A 27,127-nucleotide genomic window follows, 5' to 3' on the forward strand; every position below is an offset into this window, starting at 1 on the left:
TTTCATTACTGACTGTTTTGCTTCAAGGTTTTGGTTGTTTTTTTTTCCCTAAGCAACAGCTACGCTAAATTTGTACATTTAAAGTTGATGGTGCTTCGACTGTTCTACATGTGCACATTTGCTTTCATGGCACTGCCATTAACCGAAAGCTTTGCCAAAAATGAGTTTCCAAGCGTGGTTGTTGCCTGTGAGGTGGGGGCTCGCGCCGTTAGCGCTCACTTTAAGAGCTCGTACAGTTCACTTGTCATCAAAAATTAAGGTACGTCTGGTATTCCTTTAGTCATTTATAGTGTTGTGACCGAGCGATTGCCACGTAATTTGCACATATGAGCTCGACTTGATTCCTCCGATTTCGACGTTATGCTGGTTAGAGGTGCGATTTCCCTTTTGTGAGAGAGCCTTTAATTGAAGTCTCGATGGTGGTAAATATTCGGTCATCTTGGGATGCGTAACTGTTGCGACTTGGAGAGCGGGGACGTTGAGACTGTTGCAGCCAACTTATCTCGATGCAATCGCGGGCCTGTTCTTATCTCGTGGTTGGTATTGGTGGTTCATTTTGAAAGAACAGTTCGTTTCTCCTGGCAGTGTTTCCGTCGGCCGCCTGCCGCTAGACAAGGAACGGTGTCTGCTGTTGCACCACAGATTTTCCTTCTGTGCGGTTTTGCATTCGTCAAGATGTCCGAAGGTACGTGCTCGATTCATTAACGACGTGAAAACGGTCTCAAACTATGAAAAGCGCTTAACATCATTCAAATGCCTCCTTGCCTTGTTCACTAATCATGCAACGCATGCTACTGGTTATGATGGCTAAGACCTTCGTCAGCATCAGCGTTATTCTGTCAAGTGCACATTTCCTTGTCGGTGTACTGTGTTGTAATAAACGCTGGACGTGTAGTGGGTGTTTCGCGTTATTAGACGACGCACGGGGTTCTCAAGGTCGTGACGATTACTACTGAGTTAACCTCGCCTGTGTATTGCATCGTGTATTTGACCGCTGGAGTCTTCGCAAGATTTTACCTCTGGCGGGATTTTTTAAAATTAATTGTTTCCTCAATTGCGCCTTCTGAAGCGCAAGACTTCCTATTAATACGCATTTATTTTTAAGTGTGCACTTTTGTAATTGTGCTCAGCATGCAGCATTCACATTACCTCACAACATATAGTATGACTGTACTGCTACTGAAAACACATTTCATATTAGATCTTTAGATCATAGATAGTGGATATACTGGTTAAGCAAATCGAATGCAGTCATATGGGGGTAGTGAAATTGGCTCACAAACTAGAAATAGCGCAAGTAGTCCGGCTAAAATATGTAGTTTGGTTCACTCGTGTTCTTTGATCTAAAGATGTAATTTTGTAATTTTAAGTTGCTTTGATATCCGGTCATGGAAATGGCAGGAACAAATATCATCAGCTTAATTAGTAATGCTGATGACACCTTTTTATTGTTCCGAAGTAAGACGCACGGAAAGTGCTCATATTAAGATAAAAGAAAGGAAATGGCCAAACTCGATCTTAAATACAAAACAAATATTATGGCAAAAAGTGAACAGTTGATGCAGAGTAAAAATTAAATGTTTTTTTTTTGTTTGTATAGAATCCAGTGTAGACGATGATGGTAGCATTGCTTTGAAAATTCAGGATGGTATTAGAAAAGGTAGAAATCTATTGACTTTTAATGATTTGAGAAGACAGATGTTAACCTTAAATCTAAACTAAATCTGGTTAGCCCTCAGGCCTTCTCGTGGTAATGTATGGGTGCAAATTGTGGACCTTGTTTAAAAATAAAAGGAGCTTAATTCTGAGAGTTCTAGCGGCTGGCATAGAACGTCGGGGATTAACCACCCTGTCTCAAATGTTCCTTCATATGGAGTGACCTAAACTAAAGGTTTATTTTGATCTTGTTGTATGGGCTGTTGGTTCACTAGAGCGTAAATTAGTGTTAGCAAAATGGTAAGTTAATAGAAAATGGCATGGCTAGTGCAGCAGCTGATGGTAAATTGTTTTCAAGAAAAACGCATGAAGAACGGGGCTAAGCGAAAAATTAACAGCACAAGTGCAATTTTCTTCAAAATGCAATACCAATTTGCTCAACAGTTCATTCTTCCAAGCTGATGATAAGATGGAATTTTCTAGGAAGTCTAGAAGAGCTTAAAAAACTTTTGTTATGGGAAAATGTGAATCTTTATTTTTTTGTTGAAAATGTTATTTCTTGGCTTTTCGTCATGTTAAATGCACAATTTATCACCCATAATGTAGTTTGTCTATGCAGTTTCCTTCAAAAGATACAAGCGAACATGTTAGACCACCCATTATCTAAGAAATTGAAACTGAAAGAGCCAGTTTTGTGTGCTTCTTATGATTAAGTCGATATGTAGTAATTTCTTGGCTATTCAGCAATCATATCAAGTGTGAACATGGAATGATGCTCCAATAGCACTGTCAACCTATAAATTTTAATCTTCATTATAATAAACTATCACCAGGTGGATGCACAATGTCGTACCTGCTTGCACATGTGTTGTTTACGCTCAAAGACATATGTGAGCCTGTCAATCATCAAGTTTTCTTTGTAAGATGCTCTGTGTCATTTCAATAATGACCGCAAAGGCACGCTTGATGAATTGAAAAAAGTCTGCATTCAGCCTGCATTGGAAAAGCTTGTTTCACAAATGATTGGCCCCATATTGCGAAAGAATCCTGTCAAGGCACTGATGCTGCAAAGATAAACAAGGGTAAGGTCCATGGTCGAACTTGCTACAAATATGGAGGATTTTAGCACTCCTGATTACCCTGTGTTAGTGCTGCACATGTTTCAAATATTTTTAAAAATTTTGCTCGGAGCTTATATTTTTGCTGTTTTTCTGTGCTCAAACTAGCATATCATCTTTTTAATAGAGCTTTTTCATTATAACTTGACACACTCTTTTTATCACATTAGTGGGTGTGCAGTCGACTGCTATTAACTAAAATCATGCCACAATATTCAATGTGGCCGCCTGTTATGTGAAGGTACCCCTAGTGTTCGTGCATAATTTTTTAGTCATTAATTCACTATTTTTAATATTAATTTGATCTCATTTATTGTTTGGCCTATTGTACTGGCTGAAGCTCCTTGTATGTCTTTACAAATAATTGGGTTTTTTGATTGAGTGGAATTTGAGTTGGAAATGTTTGCGGAACACATACTTTTTTTGTAATCATGAAAAAAAAAAAAGAAACTTGCTTTATACTACTCACATGTGCTTAAAAAGGCTTGCTTTATAATACTGACTAACAATGTGTAATGCTTATGTTTTTTTAAGTTATTTTTCACTGTTGGTCATAAATATATAAATAAATAAATACATTTATGCCACTTGGAGTTTTCAGTACGTGATGGGGCATAATGTGATTGCCATATTTTGTTAAGCATTCACCTTATCCAGGTCAAATTTACTGCATTTTGAATTGCAAATAATAAATATAGATACATGCAAGAATAGTGGTAAAATATACAGATTTAGATGAGTTTTTCTGGTTGAGTCTAAAATGTTTTGTTTTAGAATGTTATGTTCAAAAAATTCTCTAAACTTGAAGTATGAATTTTTAAGTTTTAATAATGTGATTTTGTAGGTTTGTTTACTGAGGCTCTTTTGTCAGCTTCAAATATGATGCAAGATATAGCTCGCATGTTAGTTAAACTTTTTTTTCTGTAGAGCCACCAAACTTTGTTCATGATTAGTGTAGAATAACAGAGCTGAGCTTGTATTCATTCTATTAAGATGGGGCATGCAAACACTGACACAGAAAGGAAATTGAGATGCCATAAACATCATCTAACAACTGAAGATATGCTAAAAGGCAGAAAGGCCAGAAGGCGCGAAAACATCTGTGCACATGCTCATGCAATAGGCGAACCTATCAATCCGGCACGTGTGCCGGTCCACGTAGAAGGTCGGACATTTTATTTCATGTTTATCCAAGTTAATCGACGGTCGGCTCATGCATGCACTACCACTAGTATCAATATGCCATGCCTCAATTATGAGGCACGTTCTGTGCCTCATGATTCATCCATCCCTTAGCTAGGATGGATGGGTCTTGGGCATAGTGCTGCTGGCGATCGCCACTTATAAAGTGGAGATGTCACGGAGGCTTTTCACCAGTCGCTAACTTTTTATCTATTGATTTATTTCTAAATACTGTTTACCATAACAGGGTGGGTACAGTAAATGTTAACACAAAACATAAACAAGTACAACATATTGTAATGAAGAGAGAACTAGAAAAATACATATTTATCCAGAAGAAAGAAAAATATTTAAAAAACGCTGTTTATAAAAACATACATACATATATTGTGATGGTGGTATAGTATGCAATATGAAGTAACTACACGATGTATTTTCGAACATGGCAATGTACGTACAATACTGTAGCGATATTTTTAGTGCACTCTTCAAAGCTTTCTACGGTCTTCGAATTGTACCAACTGGCCCTTCAAGATAACCTTCTACAAAAAAAAAAAAACAACTCTTCTTTTTGAACAGCATGCAAGCAAAGTTACATTTTTGACATTTAGAGATAGTTCAAATTTTGTTGTGAAGATAAAATTGCTGAGAAGTTAGAGAGATTGAAAACATTCTGTTGCAAGTTCAGCAGGCAGGATGTATGGGTCTGGGGCATAATGCTGCTGTTGAAAAGCCATTCTTAAAGGCAGGGCTATTAGCTTGCAGGGCACGAATGTTTGCCATCTTTCAATTTTTAATGCAACACACTCTCTGGCAGCTGCGTCTATGTGCTTTCATCTCTATAGTAGTCTATCAGCATAACTTATCTGTTGCAATCGTTGCAACGCAATATATATTGAACGGTACATTGTTCGAAGCACGTGGTCTTAGCTTATCAAAGTAGAAGTGTGACGCTCATACGGCAGATAAGTGCTTTGCGTGGAAACAACATACTAACAATGTTCTGTGCAACAGTAGAAAATTGATGTACGATTAAATAACAAGAAGACCTATTTCCGGCCTTGCATTGTAGTGGACAGCAGATAGTTCAAATCTAGGTAGCGAGGACAGGCAGTTTGGCACGCACTTGTGTGGTCCGTAAACTTTTGTGGTTGACTGTACATGTTACATTGATGAAAAACAGCACTAAATAGTGGGACTTGGGGGATAGAAGCCCATGACGTAACTGCTGTTGTATGCACCTCAAGCGGTGTCTTGTTTTAGTGCTGTTCTTCATCAGTGTAAGTTGTTTCTTATTTCTATTACACTTTCTCTGGATTATCCAGCATCATCAGTTCTCCATATTGTGCAAAAAAAAGCTGCTGCATGTTAGTGGTGTCAAACCCGAAGGAACAGCAGAACTGGGTGGCCTTTCTCATTTTTTATTTTCATCTTTTGCTTTCAATTTTTCTGTCTATATTTCTCTCTTTTTTACCCTTTCTGTCTTGCTCGTTCTCTTTTTTCGCTTGCTTCTCTATCTTTCTCTTTGTCTTTCTTTCTATCTCTTTTTTTCTCTAATTCTCTCGCCCATTCGACTTATTGCATCCCACGCCGCATCTATAAACCCAGCAAAAGAGCGCACTTGTTTAGGGGGCAATGCGGAAAAGAAAGGCAGCCCGTGCTAGCCAAGTTAATGTGTACTCACCCTAGGTGCAGCTGAGCCAGGTGGTTGCTAGGCAATGTGCAGTGATGTCGCTTGCCTTTCTTTTTTTGCACTCGCACTTGGTAGTCAAACCTCGAGCTTAAATAGCTCGGCTGTGAAAACATGTTGTTTACCATAAAAAGAAAGTAATATCGATACATGTGCTGTGCTGCTTACTGCCTCGTGGGATTGCTTTTAGCAGGTCCTACACTACAAACAATTTTGACTTTTTGTGTTATGAAAAAGAAAGTAACGAAGGGCTATCAAAAGCTGTCTGGTGATTTCTCTAATATAAAGGCATGACCATATTTAACACCAGTGGCTGACTAGATATTACATTTGCCAGTAGGTCATTATATTGTGGTTTAAGCTTTCTGCTGCAGTGCCACCTAAGTAAAGAAAAAAAAAAACCTGCTTATATGGCTTTATAAAAATTTAGTTACTGCAACATTTTTATATTGTTTCCAGCTATTCCTTTGAGGTACCAGTAAAAATGTTATATCAATGAAACAACTACAACTAACCGTAAATCAGTACATTTTTATTCTTACAAATTGTGAAATGCTGCAAATAAATAACTTAACAGTGTGGAAAATGCACAGGTTAGGGTAGATGTTTTTATGAACATTGCCTCTAGTGTATGGTCTTATGGCATGCAAGTGCCAAGTTGTGTGATGACTAGAGACCGCATTATAGGCAAATGCCTATTTTGTTTCTTACGTTCCTGTCGTGTCACTTTGATATATAACCATGAATTAGAAGTAAAGATATTTTATGGTGTTTTTATGATGCCTATAAATGTCTATTTTTGACGTTTATTTCTAAATTCCTCTATGTGCCTATAAATGCCTTTTTTCGAAATTGGTGCATATATGAATGCTATTTAACCTTAAATTTTGCTTTGGAGTACAGTTCGAGACCGCTGTTCATGTTACCAGGCAAATTTGAGCTTTCGAACTCTATCAGGTGCAACCTATACTCCATCTTATAAGGACCTTTCAGCACTGTCAAGGCTACAAGACCTCTTAGCCAATAGGAAGGCGGTTTATCCTCCATACGCATGTATTCATCCACACCGCGTCGTCTGGTCGGCATCTCCCTGACGTCTGCTCGCTTACGTAGAGAACAAGATGTGTTTCTGTGCAGCCGTAGAACAATGAAAAACAAATGCAAAATCGTGGAGTGTCATCAGCGAAAAAAGTAGGGTGCAGAAAAAAAAATTATGTTTATGGTTGTTTTTGTCGTTTTGTCATTCACTTCTTAAAGAGTGCTTTACTAGGTCACATCAGAGATTTCACTTAGACACTACAAGTTGTTGTGTCCCCAATGAATGGCTTTGCACCACTATAATGTTTTAAAAAAGTAGAGTGCAGAAAAAAAAAATTATGTTTATGGTTGTTTTTGTCGTTTTGTCATTTACTTCTTAAAGAGTGCTTTACTAGGTGACATCAGAGATTTCACTTAGACACTACAAGTTGTCGTGTGCCCAATGAATGGCTTTGCACCACTATAATGTTTTAAAAAAGCAGAGTGCAGAAAAAAAAAATTGTTTATGGTTGTTTTTGTCATTTTGTCATTTACTTCTTAAAGAGTGCTTTACTAGGTCACGTCAGAGATTTCACTTAGACACTAAAAGTTGTCGTGTGCCCAATGAATGGCTTTGCACCACTATAATGTTTTAATTGGTTCATTACAAGTCGTGAAACCATGATGCGAGGAGGTGAGCTTGAAACCTTTGCCACTCGCCCGGTGTAGACTTTGCAAGCCCAATTCCTTCTCTACCTTTTTCGGTAAAGGAGGAACTCTGAGCCGGAAGATCACACGACGCAGACACGTCAACACGTCATGCGCACACAAGGTTACATTTGCATGACATGCCCATGCCAGGTCGTGCACACAAGCGATGTTGTGATGTTTCGACGTTCTCTGTATTCTACTGAATATTTCTGTGGGATGAATCTCTCTGTATGCGCGCACATTTGGAGAGGCTATAGCATGGATCATGTATCCTTACCACGATACACAGCGTTGCACCGCTGAAAGTGCTATAAGGGAAGATGCACCAAACATACGCCAAGCCTTGTGAATGCTGGCACTGGCACAATTCTTGAACGACGAGAATACAAATGCAAGCGAAATGGAGGTAGCTTAGCCTCGCATCTCACTCGATACGAATTTAAAAAAAAATAATGGCGCATAGATTCTGTATGTATGTTTTCATACTTTTGTCAACCTTAATATTTCAATTCAGGCAACGGATGGCACAAATTACACACGTCTCCTCAGATAATACTTGCAGTGTCACGTACTATATACCTTGACGTACGCAGAACCATTCCTTGTTGTCTACGTCACTTCCACAATGTTAGGGCGCGCGCCCGTGAGATGAAGGTCAAGTAGCATTAAGTCTAATAATCCAACTTTTTGCTGGACGCATAGCATTGCGAATTTTGGCAGATGAGATCGTGAGCTTCCAGTGCACGCAGCCTTCTTGCCTGTTAACCCTGTGTGGTTAGACAGAGTTGATACGAGGCAAAAAGACCCTGCTAGCCTATTAGCGTCCTGGTTATTTGCTCCTGTGTTGCCTTTCTCAATCATGCCGAAAAGTAAGAGACCCCGGGGCTTCTCTATTCGACGGAAGACTTTTAACTCACCATGCCAGACTAGAAAAGGAGAGACCGTTTTCTACAAACTTGTGGGGAAAAAAAAATGCATGACTATGCAATTGGTACCTTTGTACCATCATAAACTAAAACATTTTTGTTTGTTTTCCTGATGTAGACACTGATCCTGCACGTATTTCTTCGAAAATGTAAATTTTGCCAAAGTTTATTGTGCCTATAATTACAATTTTGGGTGCCTAAAACTGTTTTGTCAGCCTATTTTTGGCACCTAGAACCCGGTTTTTTAGTGCCTATAAATCCGACCTCTAGTGATGACTGCTACTTGGTGTATTTTCTGAGGAGAAACTTGTTGTGGGGGCCCAAAGTGAAGAAAATGTATTTAATGCTTTTGAAAGGTAAAGATGGGTCAAATAGTTTGGCTGCAATGTTTCCCTTTGGCTTTGAACAACACTGGGCTAATTGAATGGGCAGAAATGCGTATTGTCTGTAATATGTGATATGACGGTATATGGATACAGATAAGCCTGAAGCAGGGTGTCCAACTGTAGGGTATGTTCGTGATTTTTTGGCCAACACAGGGTAGTGCGGCAATGACGTAGGGTGATTTCAACATTTCATTTGTAATTGATGAGGGAAAAATTATGAAGATTTGCGGATATATCCGAAGGTTACATTCCTGGACAGATCCGAATTGCAATTATCTTAGTTCCAATGTCGCCCACAGAAAAGATGAAAGGTAATACGTCAAACATACTTGTGCTAGGTTGTTTTCCCCCCCCCTCTCTGTCATCTCCAGTCTGTTCATTGCTTGGAGGAGCTTTTAAATTTTGCAGCGGTGGTCGGCTTCAGTTATGAAGGCGAGAGCCTTTAGATGCCTTATCATACACGAAAAATTATGGTCGGCATTAACCGTAGTATTGCAAAGAATCATTATATAACGATGCCACCTCATGATGTCATTGTTGCGTGAAAAATCGCCATCATGTTGTCATCATGAAGTCATTGATAGGTCACTGTGGCATCACTGTGGGACGTGAAATGATGTCATTGTCAGATGGTAATAGGTGGGCCAATCCCGGATGCACCTCATACATCTAAAGGTCACTGAATGTGCGTTATTGTTACACAGTGTCATTTCTAGGTGTAGGGTAAATGTAGGGGAGTAAAAGTTGTGCAGGGCAAAGTAGGGTAATTTTAATCTTGGCATAGGGTACTTTTCAAAAAAGTTGTGCAGGGCAAAGTAGGGTAATTTTAATCTTGGCATAGGGTACTTTTCAAAAATTAGTTGGCAATAGTAGCTTGAAGGTGCATCTTTTTTTTTTTCTTCCACATGTTGCCATTTATAAAAAAAATGAAAAAAAAAAGAAAAAAAACCTGGCTAGACAAGTTCTCCTAAATTGAGTTTTTTTGTTGCTACGTGGCAAACCTGAAAATTTTCTCCATTTGCCAATTTATTTTTGAGCTGCAATATCAAGAAAAAAGCCCATTTTCTCTACCTTTTTACTCTGTAGATTGTTTAGCACTTTCTTTTGTGTGTATCTTTCTTGTGTCCCGTCAATTTGGTGCGCTAACAGTCATGTTTTACCAAAATGCCCAGTCTTCAACTTTGACAGGCTTTGTGTACTCTGCCCACTGACATACCAGTTGGGTCTAGGATAAATCTCTCAGTAGAAGCACCAACTACAGGCAGAGAGACCATTAGATGTGCTGTTTTATTATTGGAGGCATATCTGTCTGCTGGAAATCTCAGCACAGGTTTTTTTTACACAGGTGGTTGACAGGGTCATAATCATGCACAGATTATCATATCGCTATTGTCCTGCCATTCTTATCTAGGTATGTCAGCTCATTTTCTTTTTGGCTACCCATGGGGGAAGCTTGCACATTTCTCGCACGTCCACAGAAAAATCATCGAGGCTGCCACAATATCACGTGCGATTGCACAATCGTGCTAGCTCCACATCGGAGCCTTGTTCGAGAAAGAGCTCACTTTCTTCTATACGAATACCTGTGGGATAGGGATAGAAGAGAGTGAGCACATAGGTGGTCTTGTTTTCTGTTAGGTGCGTAGTATAAATGGCTCTGCACGTTGAAAATATACTTGCTGTTGAATGTAAGTTCTGCATCACATTTCGTGCATTACTTTGTCCCCACCAGTTTCTGTGCTTCTGCCCTCCACTGCGTGATGAACTGCAGTGATAAATTGAAATTGGGTGATCACTATTCTGACCAATGTTTGCTAACAGTTAAAGGAAATTGTCAGTGATGTCCATGGAACATCTAGTCAGATCAGTTGCCTTTACGACCTTGTAAAAGGTTAACTTAAATCAGTCTGCTAATGATCCTTAGGACTTACTTAACTGGCTCAGTGTTAGTATAAAAATGTTAAATCTCTTTGAGGTTCCTTTTAATACAAGCTCTTTATGCTCATTTAGATGTTTCATTTTAGCCTTGAGAAATTTTTATGAGGATTTTCCTTACTAACAAACACCATTCACTCATCTCACTTTGGCTAGCATTAATTTTTGTCCCATTGAGCTTATAGATCTCATGGCCTTGATATGACCAAAATAATATATTTCCCCCTGCTGCTACTTAGAAAGCATTCACTTTGCAAGGGTGGAACAGCTGTGCCATTCGCATGATTGTGTACCAAATGTTTTTACCTGTGCCCAACCACTCTTGTTGTACCTCTCATTTATCAGAGACATAATGAACTGTAGCACCTGAATTTAGCCACAAGGTACCACAGACAAGGCCTTGTGCTTGTAAACGTGGCTGAGAATAGTGTTGTTTGCTTTTATCAAAACAGTTACGGAATCGATTTTGGTTTATCTAGGCTGTAATTGGCTATGGAGATTGGCTCAGCAGGCTCCAAGGGCCACAAAAAAGGGGGGTGGGGAGAGGAGTCAGCATTATTAGACTAACTTATAATGGAACCTTTTGTGGCAAAGTGTGGGATTGAGCTAGTTGATATTTAATCATTGAACTGCTCAGCGCAAAAATTTAGACAGCGCACACAGAAAAGACGAGGAGCAGCACAAACTTTCAACTGTTTTATTATTACTAAGACGCAGATATATATAGGATACAGAAAAAGATAAGATCACATGCTTATCCAAAAACACAAGCCAAACGAAACCAAGTGGCTGCTAAAAACCAAGTGATCCCTCTGGAACACCATGTGCAGAAGAATTCAAGTACGCCAATTCTTTTCTTGATAAGGCTATAGACGGTCTACTGATGCAGCTGTCTCAAGCGATTTTTATCGCCTCAATTATGATTCTAGTGCCTTTAATTTGCTGGGACATGAGAACCCTTGCCTTTTCAAACAATAGCTGGCACCCACACCCAAAACAATTAGAGGCGAAAAAACCGTCCCTTCCTACATTTCTTACCTTCTGGCAATGTTTCTGTAGTCATATGTTAAGGCACCTACCCGTCTGACCTACATACCTTTGTCCACATGACAAAGGTATACGGTAAACAATTTCTCTTGCACGCTCAATAAACTTTTTACTCTGCTTCACTTTACGATTGCTTGCGGTACTTCCTACGGGACTAGTTCGGACATGTAACTGAGACCACCGGCGCACTCTCTGTTTGGCCTATCCTTTTGAGTTTATCTGAAATACTGTGTAGATACAGTATCACTGCCACCCTCTTGGGACTTGTTTCTTGTGAAGTGCCCCCCTTGTTGCCTACTCTTGACTCTGCGCAGCTTCTCGGAAACAGAAAGTGGCAACGAAGCTGCCTCAAGACGAAATATCTGTTTGCCGAAACTTTCCTCTACTGAGTGGGAGCAAGATTTGTTTAAAGCGTTGTGCGAACGGGCTTTTACAACTGCACGCTTTACCAGTTTGCTGTGAGAATACTCATACGGCAACAGAGGTTTCTTCGCCCATGGCTCATATGTACAACAGATGTGTTCGGCTGGAAATGTTAGTATTAAATCTAAAAACCTCGGGGAACCATTTTATGGCAGCTCATGTGTGAGAGATAGCGAATCAAGGCATTCCTGGAACACTTGCAAGGCTTGCTGAAAGCACTCATGAAAAGCATCATGATTGCAATGAAACAAAATCGAGAAATTGTCGACAAACCAGAAGCAATCACTAACATTCATTTTTGCCGCTCCTGAACCTTTCTATCTAAATGAGCCACATACAAATCACATAACACTAAAGCAATGCATGAGCAAATGCACACCTGTTTTTTTGCAGAAAGACTTCATCATTCCACTCTTCAAAGGTAGAAGCAAAGTAAAGTTTCAGCACATCCAGGAAGCCAGAAGCAGTAATACCACACTCATTTTGGTAGGCAACTGCACCAAATGTGAAAATTGCCATTTCAATGGCATTTATAAGTGTTTTTTTTTATGAAAGAGAATAATAAAGATTTATGTTGATGGAAACAACCATTTGACAACTCGACATGTGCCGGCATGAAGAACCTTTTGTGGTACCTTCCCTTCCGGTATTCAGGCCTTTTTTTTATCCTCCATCCTCCTGGCCATTGACCATGTGTGCAGTGCCTTTTTGGTTGCATACTTTTTCAAGATCCGCAGGTCGCAAGATTGAATCCTGGCCATGGCGGCCGCATTTTCGATGGAGGCAAAAGTGCTTGAGGCCTGTGTGCTTAAGATTTAGGTGCACATTAAAAAACCCTGTGTGGTCTGAATTTCCGGAGCCCTCCATTACGTCATCTCTCATAATCATATAGTGGTTTTGGGATGTTAAACCCCAATTATTATTAGTATTATTATTTTCAATATGGGATGCTTTTTTCCTCTGTGCTGTGCCCTTTTTTGGAGTTCTTGGTGTGGAATTTTCTGCGTTTTTTTTTTTTTTTGGTGGTGCCTGCCAATCTGCCACAACTAATGAAGAATATCTAAATTGAACTAAAATATTTTTGCGACTCATCGTGGAAGATATTTGCATGAAAAATTTGTTTGTTGGAAGTGAAAAATGACCCTAGCTTTGCGGCCCCCAACTTTTCGTAGCTATTTGTATTGAAGAAATCTTTCTTGAAAACTTCACCCACGCTTGTTAATTCGAGCCGCTTTTGTAGAAAGTAATTACACAGTTTTACTTGTGATCTTTTGTTTTATTCTTGCTTATGTGTAGAATGGTTTAACTTGTTACGACTTTCTACACACACTAATTACCCTGTCACCTACATAAGTACAGTCAATTGCTCATTTTTCCTCTGTGGTATGCAAATTCCTTCTAGGGCCAGCTAACAGGCTCAAACGTTTTTTTTTACACCTCCCAAACAAGTTCACCAATTAGTGCGCAAAGCCTCGGTGATCACATTTTATAATGTTGCAGTACTGCGCACTTTGCAAACACTTCACTTCAAAAAACGATTCTTATACCTGTCTCCAGCACCTGTTCTATCTTTCTCATCTGTGAAGTGATGTAGATTGCCCATGGGCAAATTAACCTGGCCCTTACTTCGTCGATTGGTCTTCTGCACTACGAAATGGTGCATTAGCTCTGTGGGGATATGGTTCTGACTGTGCATTAACTGTGGTTTACCATGACGCATAGAAGGAGTCTTGCTTGCTTGTTGGCTGTCTGCCGATGACGTACTAATTGCTGATGTTGTGTTACGTTGCCGAAGTGGGCATAGTCATTACAACTGACCTCTTCGCTGTTGAGAACGGTGGGAAGACTGAGTGAGAAACCAAAAACAGCCAATGTGAGTTATGCTATACCCTGTAATTCCCTTATTACAGCATTTACTCCCTAAATTCTTGCGGCAAGATGTTTACATCATACAAAATTTACTTGCCATTTCAGATGCAGTGACATTTCTGGTAGGAATTACGAAAGCTGCAGTTTTTTTGATGGAAGTATTTTCAATTACTTATGCGAATGTCTCTAGTTTGGCAAAGTACAGTTTTCAGCATGTTGAAACTTTGTAAATTGATGCCACGAAAGTAAAAATAGTGGCATGTGAGCCTGATTGGAAAACACTATATACTCAAAATAAACATAATCCTGTGCAAGTCAACCAAAAATAAGAAAATGTTCAGTGCCTGAGCAGCCTGTTGTAGTAGCCAGTAAAATTTTATACAACATCATTAGCAAATTTAAGTTAGCATCCCTATGTAAATACCAGGCTGTATTGTCGGGCTACGTAGATAATTGCCTTTTCCTCAGATTTAATATGTAAGATTTTTTGGCTGACTGTGCATTAAAATCTTTTCAAGGAATGCTTTGTAGAATTACACATAAAAATCTCACTAATAACGCCCATTTGAGTCTTTTGTTCAAAAGCAATGTTTATCTTTGTATCCACCTCAAGCTTGCACATATAGTTAAATTTATGTTTTTATTAACAAAGTTATTGAAGGTAAGTACATAATATATGAAAAAAAGCACGTTTCACTAGTGCTCAACCTGCAAAATAAAAGTGTGCACCAAGGTGCACTATGGCATGTCTCTATGTACAAATTGCTTCCTACCGTGCAACATTGACTAATAACTCGGGGCAATTTATTGTATCGGAAAACTTTGAGATCAAAAGGCAAAGAACATAGTTGTGAGCGGGTAAGACTTGTGATCACTTGGGGTCAATATAGCCTTTACTAACTGTGTCACTTGTAATATTATTGGTAATTGCATGAACTTTGGTTGGCACGCTAAATATTATAATTTTGTTTCACACATCTAGTTAAGAGCGCAGATGGTAGAAATAAAGACAAATATAGGGGGAAACACGCAATTAAGCAGTTGTTAATGCTGCTGTATGAAAGGGACCACCAGTCGTTGCCCAGTTGAGATAAGATGGAAAGCAACGCAGTTAATAACGCCTTCTCCCGAGGTTAGGGGGGAGGGGGGTCGTGCTTGTTTTCACGAATCTGCCATAGTTTGTAGTAATTGCACTAGGGAGCACATTTGCCATTTGGTTCACATTTTCAGTTGTTGGCTGAATATACCTTGACTCCTCAAAAAGCTGCTTGTGGAAACTGACGTCAAAGTCAACTGAGCGGGAGTTTACAAAGGCGATACAGTGATCGTTGACCTCACTGTGCGCGGCCAGTGCACTCCTTTGTCGGTTGAACCGGTGTGACATCCGGAAGTTTGACTGACAAAAGAGCGCACTGGTTGAGCACAGAGAGCTCAGTGATCAGTGCATCGCGTTTGGCAACTCTCGCTTAGTTGACTTTAAAGTCAGTTTCCACAAGCAGCTTTTTGTGGAGTCATGGTATATTCAGCCAAAACCTGAAAATGTGAACCAGTCTGGGGTTCATATTAAAAAAAAAAAAAAACATGCTACAAATAACATGTTTAGCAAATAAATATACAAAGTCCTGTCCCACATAGAAACAGTACCTCCCAAGTTCGTTTTTGTTGCTAAAGCTCCCCCAAACGCACTTCTTCTATATAGCCGTGGAGTGAACACATGGTATTCTTTGTTAAATGCTGTTCATTTCCTGCTTGCACAGTGGTGATTATCTGCAGAAAATAGTCACACGCTTACTGTTACACTGCTCTAAATGGTGTCAAACATGTCTACGCTCCAAAATTGTTTCAAAGTACAGTTGTTTCTGCTCAAAATATGTAACTAAGCAGCATTTTGCCTGCTGCAAAAGTTGCTCCCAATCCTAAATTGGTTACCACCGTTGTGAGTAGTGATATTAGGGTCTCAAATGTGTCAAGATGCATTAGGTCAGAAATTTATCTTTATTACAAATTTCACTAAATGAGCTTTCAAAGCTTGCTCTTTGAGATACTGTGTTAGAGGTTGTGTGTGAGTATTTCATCTATGCTTATTCTTTACACGTTTAAACTCGCTTTTTTCTACAGTTTTACATTCTCTTTGGTAATTACTCGTGTTGTTTGCATTGACAGTTGAGCGTGCAAAACAAGAGGCGGACCGCATACATGAGGCTGGTGACCATGAGGCATCGTATAAGATGCTCTTGAAGTACAAGGATTGTGATGATCCAGACCTTTTGTGGCGCCTTGCCCGTGTCACATTCAAACGGTGCGAAAATGCCCCCAAAGCTGAGAGGGAGGCAGGGCTCGCCGAAGGCATAACTTACCTTGACAAGGCTGTTGAGTGTGGAGGCGACAAGCTAGGCCCAGTTCACAAGGTATGGTGAACCGTTTTCATCTTAGCGTGTCCTATTTCATACTGTTCTCAAAACTATGATGATTTTTTATTGTTTTTCTGACATGATGATGCAATGCAATGAAAAAAAAAAGTAATAAAGTAATGTAAAATCTGTGTTTCCTGCTAGGCTCTTGTTCCGCATCTGTTATAGGATTTCTCAGCAAATTTGAAGTTGTTTTTGAAGGGCAAAATTTTACACAAAGGGAAATTATATCGATTATTGCCCATTTGTGTGAACTATGTTTAGGTACTTGGTATGAAGGCATGGAAAGTATGCTAATACTCCTTGTGTAGAGGACAGAAAAGCCAAGGGCTAGGAACTAGTTGTAGGGGATTTCTGAATAAGTTAGCACACACTTAGCCACTCCGTGGCCCCGTTAAACCTTTGAGCCATGTTTTGAAAGTTGTTAAGGAGTGACAGTTGCTATGCTGACAAATTCAAGAGCTGTTAATCGGCATTTAGATTAGACCCACTGCCGTGAGAGCTACTTACCAAGAACTTCATATAAAAGTAAAGCTTTTTTTTTAAACATTGAACTAAAAGCGCAGCAAAGCAATCTATTCATCAAGAACTTCAGTAATACAGCACAGCACACTTCTCTGAAATATGAAGACCAGTGGTAGCCTCAACACTTGATTTTGTCTTCCTACATTAGGTGTTCTACGACTTTTCAGCCCCGCCGCATTGGTCTAGTAGCAAAGTTACTCAACTGCTGACACGCAGGTCGCCGGATTGAATCCTGGCTGTGGCAGCTGCATTTTCGATGCAGGGGCAAATGCTGTAGGCCCGTGTGCTCAGATCTGGGCGCACGTTAAAGAATCGCAGGTGATCTAAATTTCCAGAGTCCTCCACTACGGTGTCTCTCATCATTATATGGTTATTTTGGAATATTAAACCGCTCATATCAATCAATAAGTTTTAACACTTTTCAAAAGAAAAGTTCCACGTGCTCTCTATAAAATATTCTGGAGTGCTCCTTTCTACATTTGTTCAAAGTGATGTGTAAAGAATGCTGTCAAAGTGTTTAAGCCCCCCCCCCCCCTCCTCCCAACAAAGTCGAAATTGCCTGCAAGTGCAAGGGGGAGGGGGGGGGGGGGGCTATCTTGGAACGGGAACAAAATTCAAGGTAGTGGCAAAATTCTCGCGCTAGTTAAAAAAAGATGCCGAGTTGTCTATTTGCACCATTGTCTGATCCATGTTGGACATGTTATATGAGGTGTAGCTTTGCGTCTTGAGCTGTCGCAGAAGACCGAAAGGCACTTGCTGCTTCCGAAAGTTCCTCCGTTGTCTTCTGGCTCTTGTTCATAGCACGGCGCATTGCAACGCCGAACTGCTGTTTCTAGCAACTTATGTTATGGCTGAAGGCTACAAAGTTCCCCAACTGCATGCTGTTGGCAATTTTGACGGCCTCTTCAAAAAGAATCCGGGCACGCCCTACACTTATTTCGCGCTCAAGGTACTCAAAGAGCATATCATCCCTGTATTCCCTGAACACTGGTGCACTGTTACTGAGCTTTCGTCAAAGTTTTGACTACCCGTGGTTTAGCTGCAGCAAATTATCGAAATTCTTCTCTCATTCCCATATCAATTTCGGGTCAAGCTTGAAATGTCAAAACGTCTGGTGCACATTGTTTCCGTTTTCTCGATGCCATCAAATAATGAAGATTTTCTTCGCCGCAGTGTATGACTACATAGGCATAGCTGACTCCTCACCGCAAAGACAAAGCAAAAAATTATGCGGAGCAGTCGGGCTGCAGTGCAAAGCAGAATTGGATTGGACGCTGATATTTAAAACTGCCAGAAAAGTTTGGGGGGAGGGGGGGTGCTTGCTTGAAATTTTATGGTAAATTGCAACACCATGCGTTTGATCAGGTAAGCTCAAAAACTGAATTGTAAAAGCAGTTCTATTCACCCTAATCGCTTGCATTTCTAGCAAGGTCTGCTAGTACCAAATTCTTATCTATGTGGCTGAGCTCGACCTTACCTCAATTTAACTCATTTGCGTCTGCAGAAAAACTAGCACATTTAGAGAGATCTAATATGTTTTGGCCTTTAGCAGAAAACTCGTCATATTGAAGTGAATAATACTAATTCATAGAAAAAGAAATTCTCTTTGCATCAGTATTCGTACAGTCATCCAAATTTTTTTTTAAATAGTGTACGAGCAAAAAATTTCTCTGTGAATATTTTCACCATATGACTGGATTAAATTTAAAATCGTGTGATGGCAAGTTCCGTCTTGTAATGCTGACACACATAAGGGTAACTGCCTCACGCACTAGTTGAAAATTTTGGCAGGTGTACTAAAAAATATGTTTAATAAATGTATCAGAGTCGAACACAGCAATATCAAACTCAAGTAAATTGGACTGTCCTTTAAACACTATACTGTTTCTAAACACTTTATTGCTTTAAGGTCAGTGCATCAGATAATATTCAGCTACATTGAACAAAAGTAGCTGAAATACTTTATACATTGAACATCAGGCAGCGCTAAATGCCCCCCAAAAAATGACTGGCCAGCTTTAACTTTTTCGTTACTGCATGAAAATGGTTATTTTTAATATGTTTCGAAAAGATAGTTTTTATCAGTTTGAAAAGTACCCACGACAGTGGTCTAGCAGCTAAGGCGCTCGGCTGCGGCGGCTGAATTTTCGATTGAGTAAAGAATGCTGTAGGCCTGTGTGCTCAGATTTCGGTGCACATTAAAGAACCCCAGGTGGTTGAAATTTCCGGAGCCTTCCACTACGGCGTCTCTTATAATCATATGGTGGTTTTGGGACGTGAAACCTCACATATCAACCCCGCCACGGTGGTCTAGTGGCTAAGGTACTCGGCTGCTGACTCGCAGGTCGCGGGATCAAATCCCGGCTGTGGCGGCTGCATTTCTGATGGAGGCGGAAATGTTGTAGGCCCGTGTACTCAGATTTGGGTGCACGTTAAAGAACCCCAGGTGGTCGAAATTTTCGGAGCCCTCCACTACGGCGTCTCTCATAATCATATGGTGGTTTTGGGACGTTAAACCCCACAAATCGACCTCACATATCAATCAATCAAACTCCGAGATCAAATGGCAAAGAACATAGTTGTCATAGTTGAAATAGTTATGAGTGAAATAAGACATGTAATCAATTGCGTGTCAAAACAACCTTTACTAACGTGGACAACTGTAATATTATTACAGGTGTCCACGCGGGCTTGCGAAGGCAAATGGTGTCTCCAGAAGGGTGGTCGTGCATTTTTTTCTTAGACAGTAGACGTACAATGAGCACTGCAGTGGCGAGAAGAAAGGCGGCTTTGCGCGCGGCTCGTTCATCAAAGCGATCGGAAACCGCAGAGGCTCAGCAGCAGAAGCACATATGTACGCTGTGGTTGTTGCATTTCTGAGCAAGCCTTATAGCGTGTGTGCCGCCAGCATGGTCGCCAGCCACCCCGCACCGCACACATGCAGGGACTCCAAGCAAGCACGACTGCCATGCAAAACCTACAGTTGCAAAAAAGGGAGCAGTAAGATACCGTGGTATAATGAGGAAAAATGGCTTCGGGAACTTGCGAAAGGTATATTGGTGGAGTTCACTTTTTTTTGCTTCTTTTTTCAGAAGCTATGTGTCACGCTCTCTTCTTTTACCCCTTCTTTCTTGCACGTGGTACATCGGATGAAAGCCACCCATGCATGCATACGTTCAGTTCACTCACTACAACTTGTGCTCTGCGTCTGCTGCGTGAAGATGCATCGGTAGTCCGCTTCCGAACAGATCACAGGCATCGCTGAAGTGCCAGTCGAACACGATCCTCACCAACCTCCCGAAAAAGATTCCGCATTGAGATTCAAGTCACGCAGCAACAGCACCGGAATCCTCGATTACAGCCAAAAAGGAAGTGATTACTCGGCACATACCGGCGTCAGATGCATACATCGATTAGTCATCACAGAGGATGCTTCAGTCGCCAAACTTGAGCAACCGAATGATATTGCGAATCTGTAAGCATAGTTACAATGCAGTTAATCCGTAAACTGAGAATTTTACTACACGTGCGCTGTGTTGAGCTGTACATATTCCTTATAATCAATACTGCAAAGCCTATAATGAATATTTACGGTGCACTTTCTTATTTGTAGTCTGACGAGGCTCAAAGGAAGTTGAATATATAAGATTTTGTGTTCGCATTATCCAGAAAATAACTGATAAAGTTGCCAATGGGGCTTGTTTGTACACTGCGCCAGGTGTCGCCGTGTGTCTTTCTTGCATTCCTTTTTTTTTTTTTGCTCTACCATAGAAGTCGTATTCTTTTTAAACAGCATTATTTGATCACCAGCCGGTCGACACGTCAGCACCAGAATCACTAAACTGAGCTGAAAAGCTAGAAAAAATAGGTATTTACCAGACATCTCTGTTCAGAATTATGTTACGGCTTGTTTTATTAGATTTCTCGTTTATTTTGTACGTGTACTGCTTCATTGAACGGTTTCTTGGTCTTCTCAGCGTTTTTAAGGTCTCCCAGTAAAAACACTTAGTTCGTTGTCATCGTCATCTCATTGTATATGATGATAATAATAATAATAATAATTATTATTATTATTATTATTATTATTATTATTATTATTATTATTATTATTATTATTATTGATATGTGGGGTTTAACGTCCCAAAACCATCATATGATTATGAGAGATGCCGTAATGGAGGGCTCCGGAAATTTTGACCACCTGGGGTTCTTTAACGTGCGCCCAAACCTGAGCACACGGGCCTACATTTCCGCCTCCATCGGAAATGCAGCCGCCGCAGCCGGGATTCGATCCGGCGACCTGTGGGTCAGCAGCCGAGTACCTTAGCCACTAGACCACCGCGGCGGGGTGATTATTATTATTATTATTATTATTATTATTATTATTATTATTATAGTGGACTCCCAATAAACAAAACTCACTAACGAAAATGCCTCATTAACAGAACTAAACGGGCTCATATGGCTGGATTTCTATGTGTTGTGCAGTAAAATTCATCGGTTAATTGAAACAGTGCTTAATGGTCACCTACGGTTAAACAGCACAAACTCTAAACACAGCATAGACTCGCTCATGCCAAAAGTAGTCTCACAACCATGCAACACCTCGAGATCGAGACAAACCAATCCAGTAGCCATTCTCGCTTGTGGCGGCATGTGTGGCTGTGGGAGCAGAGTTGGCGGGTCAATTGTGCGTTAGACCTATTTGTGCGGCTAAGTGCGGTGGATCACTCTGTTATTTTAGCCTGATAGAAAGGAAGCGGCCGCACCATGCACTCTCACTTTAAAAAAAGCTGCAAATTCTTCAGGAGCTCAATCGAAGCCGCCTGCCCAAGATGGGGGTAACGAAAAAATACATCCCGAAATCGACGCTGTCGCGGATCTGGAAAAACAGAGAAAGGATTGAAGGCACTGTTAAGAACGGGACCTTTAAATCTAAACAAATGCGGACAACACCTGTTGAACAACTAAAAAAGTTCTTTTTCTGTGGTTCAAGGGTGCACGAGTTCCAATTTTCCCATAAGCGGACCAATTCTCGAGCAGAAAGCTCGTGATATTGCCATAGAAATGGGTGTTAAGAACTTTGGTCTAAGCGATGAATGGCTCAGCCGCTTCAAAACACGCCATGGCCTATAGTTTTAAAACAATCTCAGGTGAGAGTGGTGCAGTCAACAGGGAAATTTGCACCGACTGGCCACAGGGGCGGCTCAAGGAAATTTTGATGAGCTTTGAGCCACGAGACGTCTTTACCGTCGACGAGATGGGTCTTTTTTATAAGGTGCTTCTATAAAAAACTCTCACCTTCAAACGCGAAGCCTGTAGGAAAATGCAGGAAAGATCGCATCACTGTGCTGGTGGCTGCAAACACGGCAGGAGATGAGCAATTAAAGCTGTTGGTAATAGGAAAATCAAGGCACCCATGTTGTTTAAAAGGCGTTTGACACCTTTCCATTGCGTACCATGGGAACGGAAGAGGGTGGATGACCATGGCCATTTTCGAAAACTGGCTTCGGGAGGAAGACGCAAGATTTACGAGGCAAGGCAGGAACGTTGTCTTCATCGTAGATAATTGCCCAGCCCACGTTCAGGTTCAAGGACTCCAAGCCGTCACTCTGGAGTTCTTGCCAGCCAATGCAACGACACTGATCCAGCCGATGGATCAAGGGGTTATTCTGAACAATAAAGTTCATTACCGCAGACAATTGCTCCATCAAATGGTGCTAAGTGCAGGCAATGGGAAATTCTACAATATAGATTTATTGGCAGCCATCCACATTGTGGCTTGTGCCTGGGAGCAAGTGATGGCAACAACAATACACAGATGCTTTCACCATGCCGGCTGTCAAGTGCAAGAAAGCAGTACCTGATGAAGAAGAAAGCCCTGCTGGTGTTGACATTAAGGCAGTATTCAGTCAGGTCGCGCCCTCTACTCCTTTTACGCTGCAAGACTACGAATCAATTGATGAAAATGTTCGTACCTGTTGTGAAGAGACTGTCGAGGAAATGATTGCCGAAGTGCAAGATGAGGATCAACCTTCCAGTGATGAATGTGGTGACAATACTGCCAGTGCAGTGGGGCCACCAGACCGATCAGCTAAAGAGGCTGTTGAACTTTTGCAGCGCTATTCTGAGCATGAGGCTTGTCCAAAATTTCTAGCTAGTTTGTCAGGCATGGGTGCAAACCTTGTGAAAAAACAACTAAAGCTTGCCAAACAAACCACTCATCACTCCATTTTTTTCTCCTCATCCTCATGAGTAAGGTGAGGTTTGTGCAATTTGAATAAAGATCTTGGTTCACTAAATAAGTGTACTTTGCTAAAATGAAACTTTTGATAAATGGAACAGTTTTATGTATCCCCTTCGAGTTCCTTTTAAGAGGAGTCGACTGTATTATTATTATTATTATTATTATTATTATTATTATTATTATTATTATTATTATTATTACCACCCCGCCGCGGTGGTCTAGTGGCTAAGGTACTCTGCTGCTGACACACTGCTCGCGGGATGAAATCCCGGCTGCGGCGGCTGCATTTCCGATTGAGTCGGAAATGCTGTAGGCCCGTGTGCTCAGATATCGGTGCTTGTTAAAGAACCCTAGGTGGTCAAAATTTCCGGAGCCCTCCACTACAGCGTCTCTCATAATCATACGGTGGTTTTGGGACGTTAAACCCCACATATTAATATTATTAACAATATTATTAGTATTTTATTAATAATATTATTTAAGGTAATATAACCTATAATAAATATTCAGAATGTAGTACTTTACTTTTATCTCAAGTTTCAACCCCCCCCCCCCCCCCCCGAGAGAAATCCTGGGTGCGCTAATGTGCTGAGTTGCTGATTTGTAGGTTTTATACTTCTACTTATTACTTGCTGAGCATTTGAAGCCTCATTATGAGAGCGAAGCACTGGAAAAGCATGCGTGTGTTCATTCTAAGGTAGAAAACAAAACAAAGAACCCATAGAAAAACAAAACGAAAAAATTTTGCGCGCTTCAAACATGGTACCTTGAAAACATGGTGTGGACTCATTCATCGAGTGTCTAAACAAAATGCCTCGAAAGGGCTTTGCAATGCTTTTTCAAGTAATCATCGCATGATTTCATTAAAAGAGCTTATTTCCGCAAGAATCAACTGTCACAAAAATTTTTGGATACTGTCAAGTAAGAGTGGATGCTTCAAACGCTTTCTCTCTCCTTCCGTATTAGCGAGCAAGCTGAAAGCGATGCAGAAAAGGCGGGCTATGATAAGAGGGCAAGAATAATTCATTTGTCATCGGACATCATGACCTTGTGCACTCTTTTCTTTTTCGTTTTTGTTCCCCCTTCAAAACGTGCCTGTCGCAGCATCCCACAGTGGCTACGGTAACTAAGCAACTTATGATGCTTAAGTTAGCCAGCGGTTGCAGATTTCGGGTTTATGGCATCCTTTGTTGAAAAAAGAGAGAAGTATATTTAGCTGACTTTGAGAATTTGTTATTTGTTCCAGACCGCGTAATACATTATAATGTTTGGCTTGCATGTTCTCAGGAGCCTCCACTACCGATCGGGTGCCTTTTCTGACCATGTTTAAAAAGTGTTGCAAGACCCCTTTAAGCATTTTCTTCATGCAAGCTAGCGTGTTTGAAGGCTTGTTGCATTATCAAATCGCCACAAATGCACACTCTACTAACTCAATACCGCATCTGCTCTCTCACTTCAATGATTCATGCCATGTCTGGATAGTTGATAGTGGCTAGGTGATGACACACCTTAAAATTGATCATAATGTAATGGCATTAGCATTTGCTTTAAGTTAGATGTTAAGAAAACCCAGGTGGTCAAGATGTTCGGGGCCCTCCAATTCAGTGTGCCTTACATATCTGTTTTGACACATAAAACCCTAGCAGTTATGAGTTATATCTCCTGCGAAAAACTCTAATTTTTTTCTTTCAGTTGACTAATCCACAACAACTCTCCTATGGTAGTGTTCCAATTAATATGTTGCACTGCTAAGATCGAGAAGAACATGGCTTTCCTTTACAGTGGATGCATTCTGATAGGGGCCAAGTGCAAAAACACACTAGTGCTTAGATTGAGGTGCACGTTAAAGAACCCCAAGTGGTAATCATCGCTCATGAGTACCTCATCTTAGAATGCCTCTGTGTTTCGGCACATAAAACCCCAGCAATTAATAATGTATGCAAGTTTCATAAATTTCAGCCATAAATCAACTATTTGCTTTTTCCATTCACTATAATTTAGAGCTCTAGGAATATCAAAATTCTGGGTATAAAGGAAATTCAAATATATTGCGAATAGTTGTCTGATATATGTTTAATATTTTTCGAATAGTCAAAGGAAAATGGATAAAAAAAGGTTGCGGAAGATCCGATCCCTAGGTACATTCTTATAAGATAGGAATATGGAAGTGTTTCTCTTGATTAGTGGGTAAAGTGCTGGTGGGATTGTGTTCTCTTGTTGTTTTATCAAGGATGAGGCAATGCTGACACAGAATTGTATTTATTTGCATGATTTGGTGCAACCAAGGTGATGTCACTACACTTTACATGTGAAAAGAAACCACACGACTTGCTCTCCCTCTTCAACTGCTTCGGAGGCCCTATTGATTGGGCAGACAAGGGCGTTCTCCCTTCGAATTCGCAGTTGCTAATCTACCTTGTAGGCGTCAGTGCTTAAAAATGCTTAAATGACAAATGCTGAAAATCTTCGTCTGCTTTTGCGAACTTTTTGGTCTAAAAATGGCATTAATTAAAGCCCCACCTCTACCTCGTAGCTTCGAATGAGTGCTTTCAAAAGTCTACCAATTTACGGCCATAGCGAAGCCCTAAAGCAGCTTTGCTGTATTGTTAGTATATAATATAGCAAAGCTCATTAAAAATATGAAGAGGCCATTATAATGGTGCAGTGCATGTACATGTTGGAACCAGAATTTCCTTGAGTTGATACATTTGCGACTGTAGCGGAGTATAAAAGTCGGCTTCGTCGCAATGCGAGAGTATGATGGGGTGCAGCATATCAAAAATCTAAAGGGGTCACTGTCAATCGGACGTTGACTGTATATTTGTATTTGGGAAGTCCTAATAGTGGAATTCCGGAGTGAATCAAATAAAGAAGCAAGCTGTATTAAAAAATATTCAAAAGTTAGAATATTCACACACACCAACTATAATTTAAGATGTGTTTGAAAATTCTTTTTTTTTGTAAAGTCATTTTTGTGCTTCAAATGCATTATTGTTGGAAAATATGAGCTTCACTTCCTGGCCAGTGTTTCACTCAGTCATATCGATAGAAGAGGGGAAAAAATTGTGAATTCACAGAAAAATTGCTACTGGCAGCGAATACTATTTTCAGAGAAACCAATTTAAGTTATTCTTGGAATGCATCAAGTAGCCATTTACATCGAAACAAAAGAATGGTGTTGCATTGCTACTGCCATGGTGATGGCGGTGTTATATGTTCCATACAAATGCACAGTACACAGTTATCTTTAGCATGTACCAGACCTTTATTGAAGGGGCCAGTCAACAGGCTCCGAAGTTTTTTACACCCCCCAAACAAGCTCGCCAATTCGTTACAGTAGACAGCAGCGATCACGTTTTCTGAATATTACTGAGCTGTGTGCCGCACAGAGCCTCCATTTCGAAAAACGATTTCCGCGCTCCTTTCTTAAGCCTGACCAATGCTCCTTCCATGCGCAGTGACGTCAACTGTGCGACCGGCGACTCGACGCAGCATGCAGCTCGTCGATTGGTCTAAACTAGGTCTCAATAAACAGTAGTGAAGTCAATGACAGTTCCTGTTCCCACCCACAGCTACGACAGAGCTATGTAATCATACGAGTTGCGAAACTCCCCATAGGCTCCATGTATCAAAATCCGAACACGTCCCTGGCCCAGTTTTGGAGCGTAAACAGATTGTTGCACCACCTGTTGACGAGCGCGCCCATTATTAAATGCATTATTTGCGTTTAGTGTTACTGCTCTTGGATGGCACGACAGTCTGCTCCCGAAAAATCGAACTCCTGAAAAATTGGGCCAACTTCGTGTCCGGGGTTCGGAACGCCGTTTTACTGCAAATCCTCAACAAAATCCACCCAGCGCAACACCCGGACTCATGTCCATGGTGTTGGGAGCTGCCATCTCTATAACATGAATGTGTAGACTAAGGCCACTTGAAATTAATGCACCCTATTTAGGGTGAAACCCATTTTAGAGGTAGTGGGAG

General features: G+C 40.6%; 1 protein-coding gene and 1 long non-coding RNA gene across 5 annotated transcripts in view; both read left to right on the forward strand.

Moving 5' to 3' along the window:
• The window catches only part of LOC119177277 (nuclear receptor coactivator 5), a 284,872-nt gene that overhangs the window by 201,043 nt on the left and 56,702 nt on the right, over positions 1–27,127 (forward strand). For all 4 annotated transcript variants that reach the window (XR_012889295.1, XR_012889294.1, XM_075884802.1 and 1 more), the window contains exon 10: positions 16,124–16,368. Coding sequence is in view for 2 of the 4 variants with exons in the window: in XM_075884802.1 (XP_075740917.1) it covers positions 16,124–16,368 (245 nt within the window). In the remaining 2 variants the exon portion in view is untranslated. The remainder of the gene's footprint in view (positions 1–16,123; positions 16,369–27,127) is intronic.
• On the forward strand, positions 221–12,678 carry LOC142788226 (uncharacterized). Its single transcript, XR_012889296.1, has 3 exons — positions 221–259; positions 586–685; positions 12,485–12,678. It is a non-coding gene; the product is annotated as an uncharacterized LOC142788226 (long non-coding RNA).

This window comes from Rhipicephalus microplus, unplaced genomic scaffold, assembly GCF_043290135.1.
Source record: "Rhipicephalus microplus isolate Deutch F79 unplaced genomic scaffold, USDA_Rmic scaffold_48, whole genome shotgun sequence".
Lineage (NCBI taxonomy): Eukaryota > Metazoa > Arthropoda > Arachnida > Ixodida > Ixodidae > Rhipicephalus > Rhipicephalus microplus.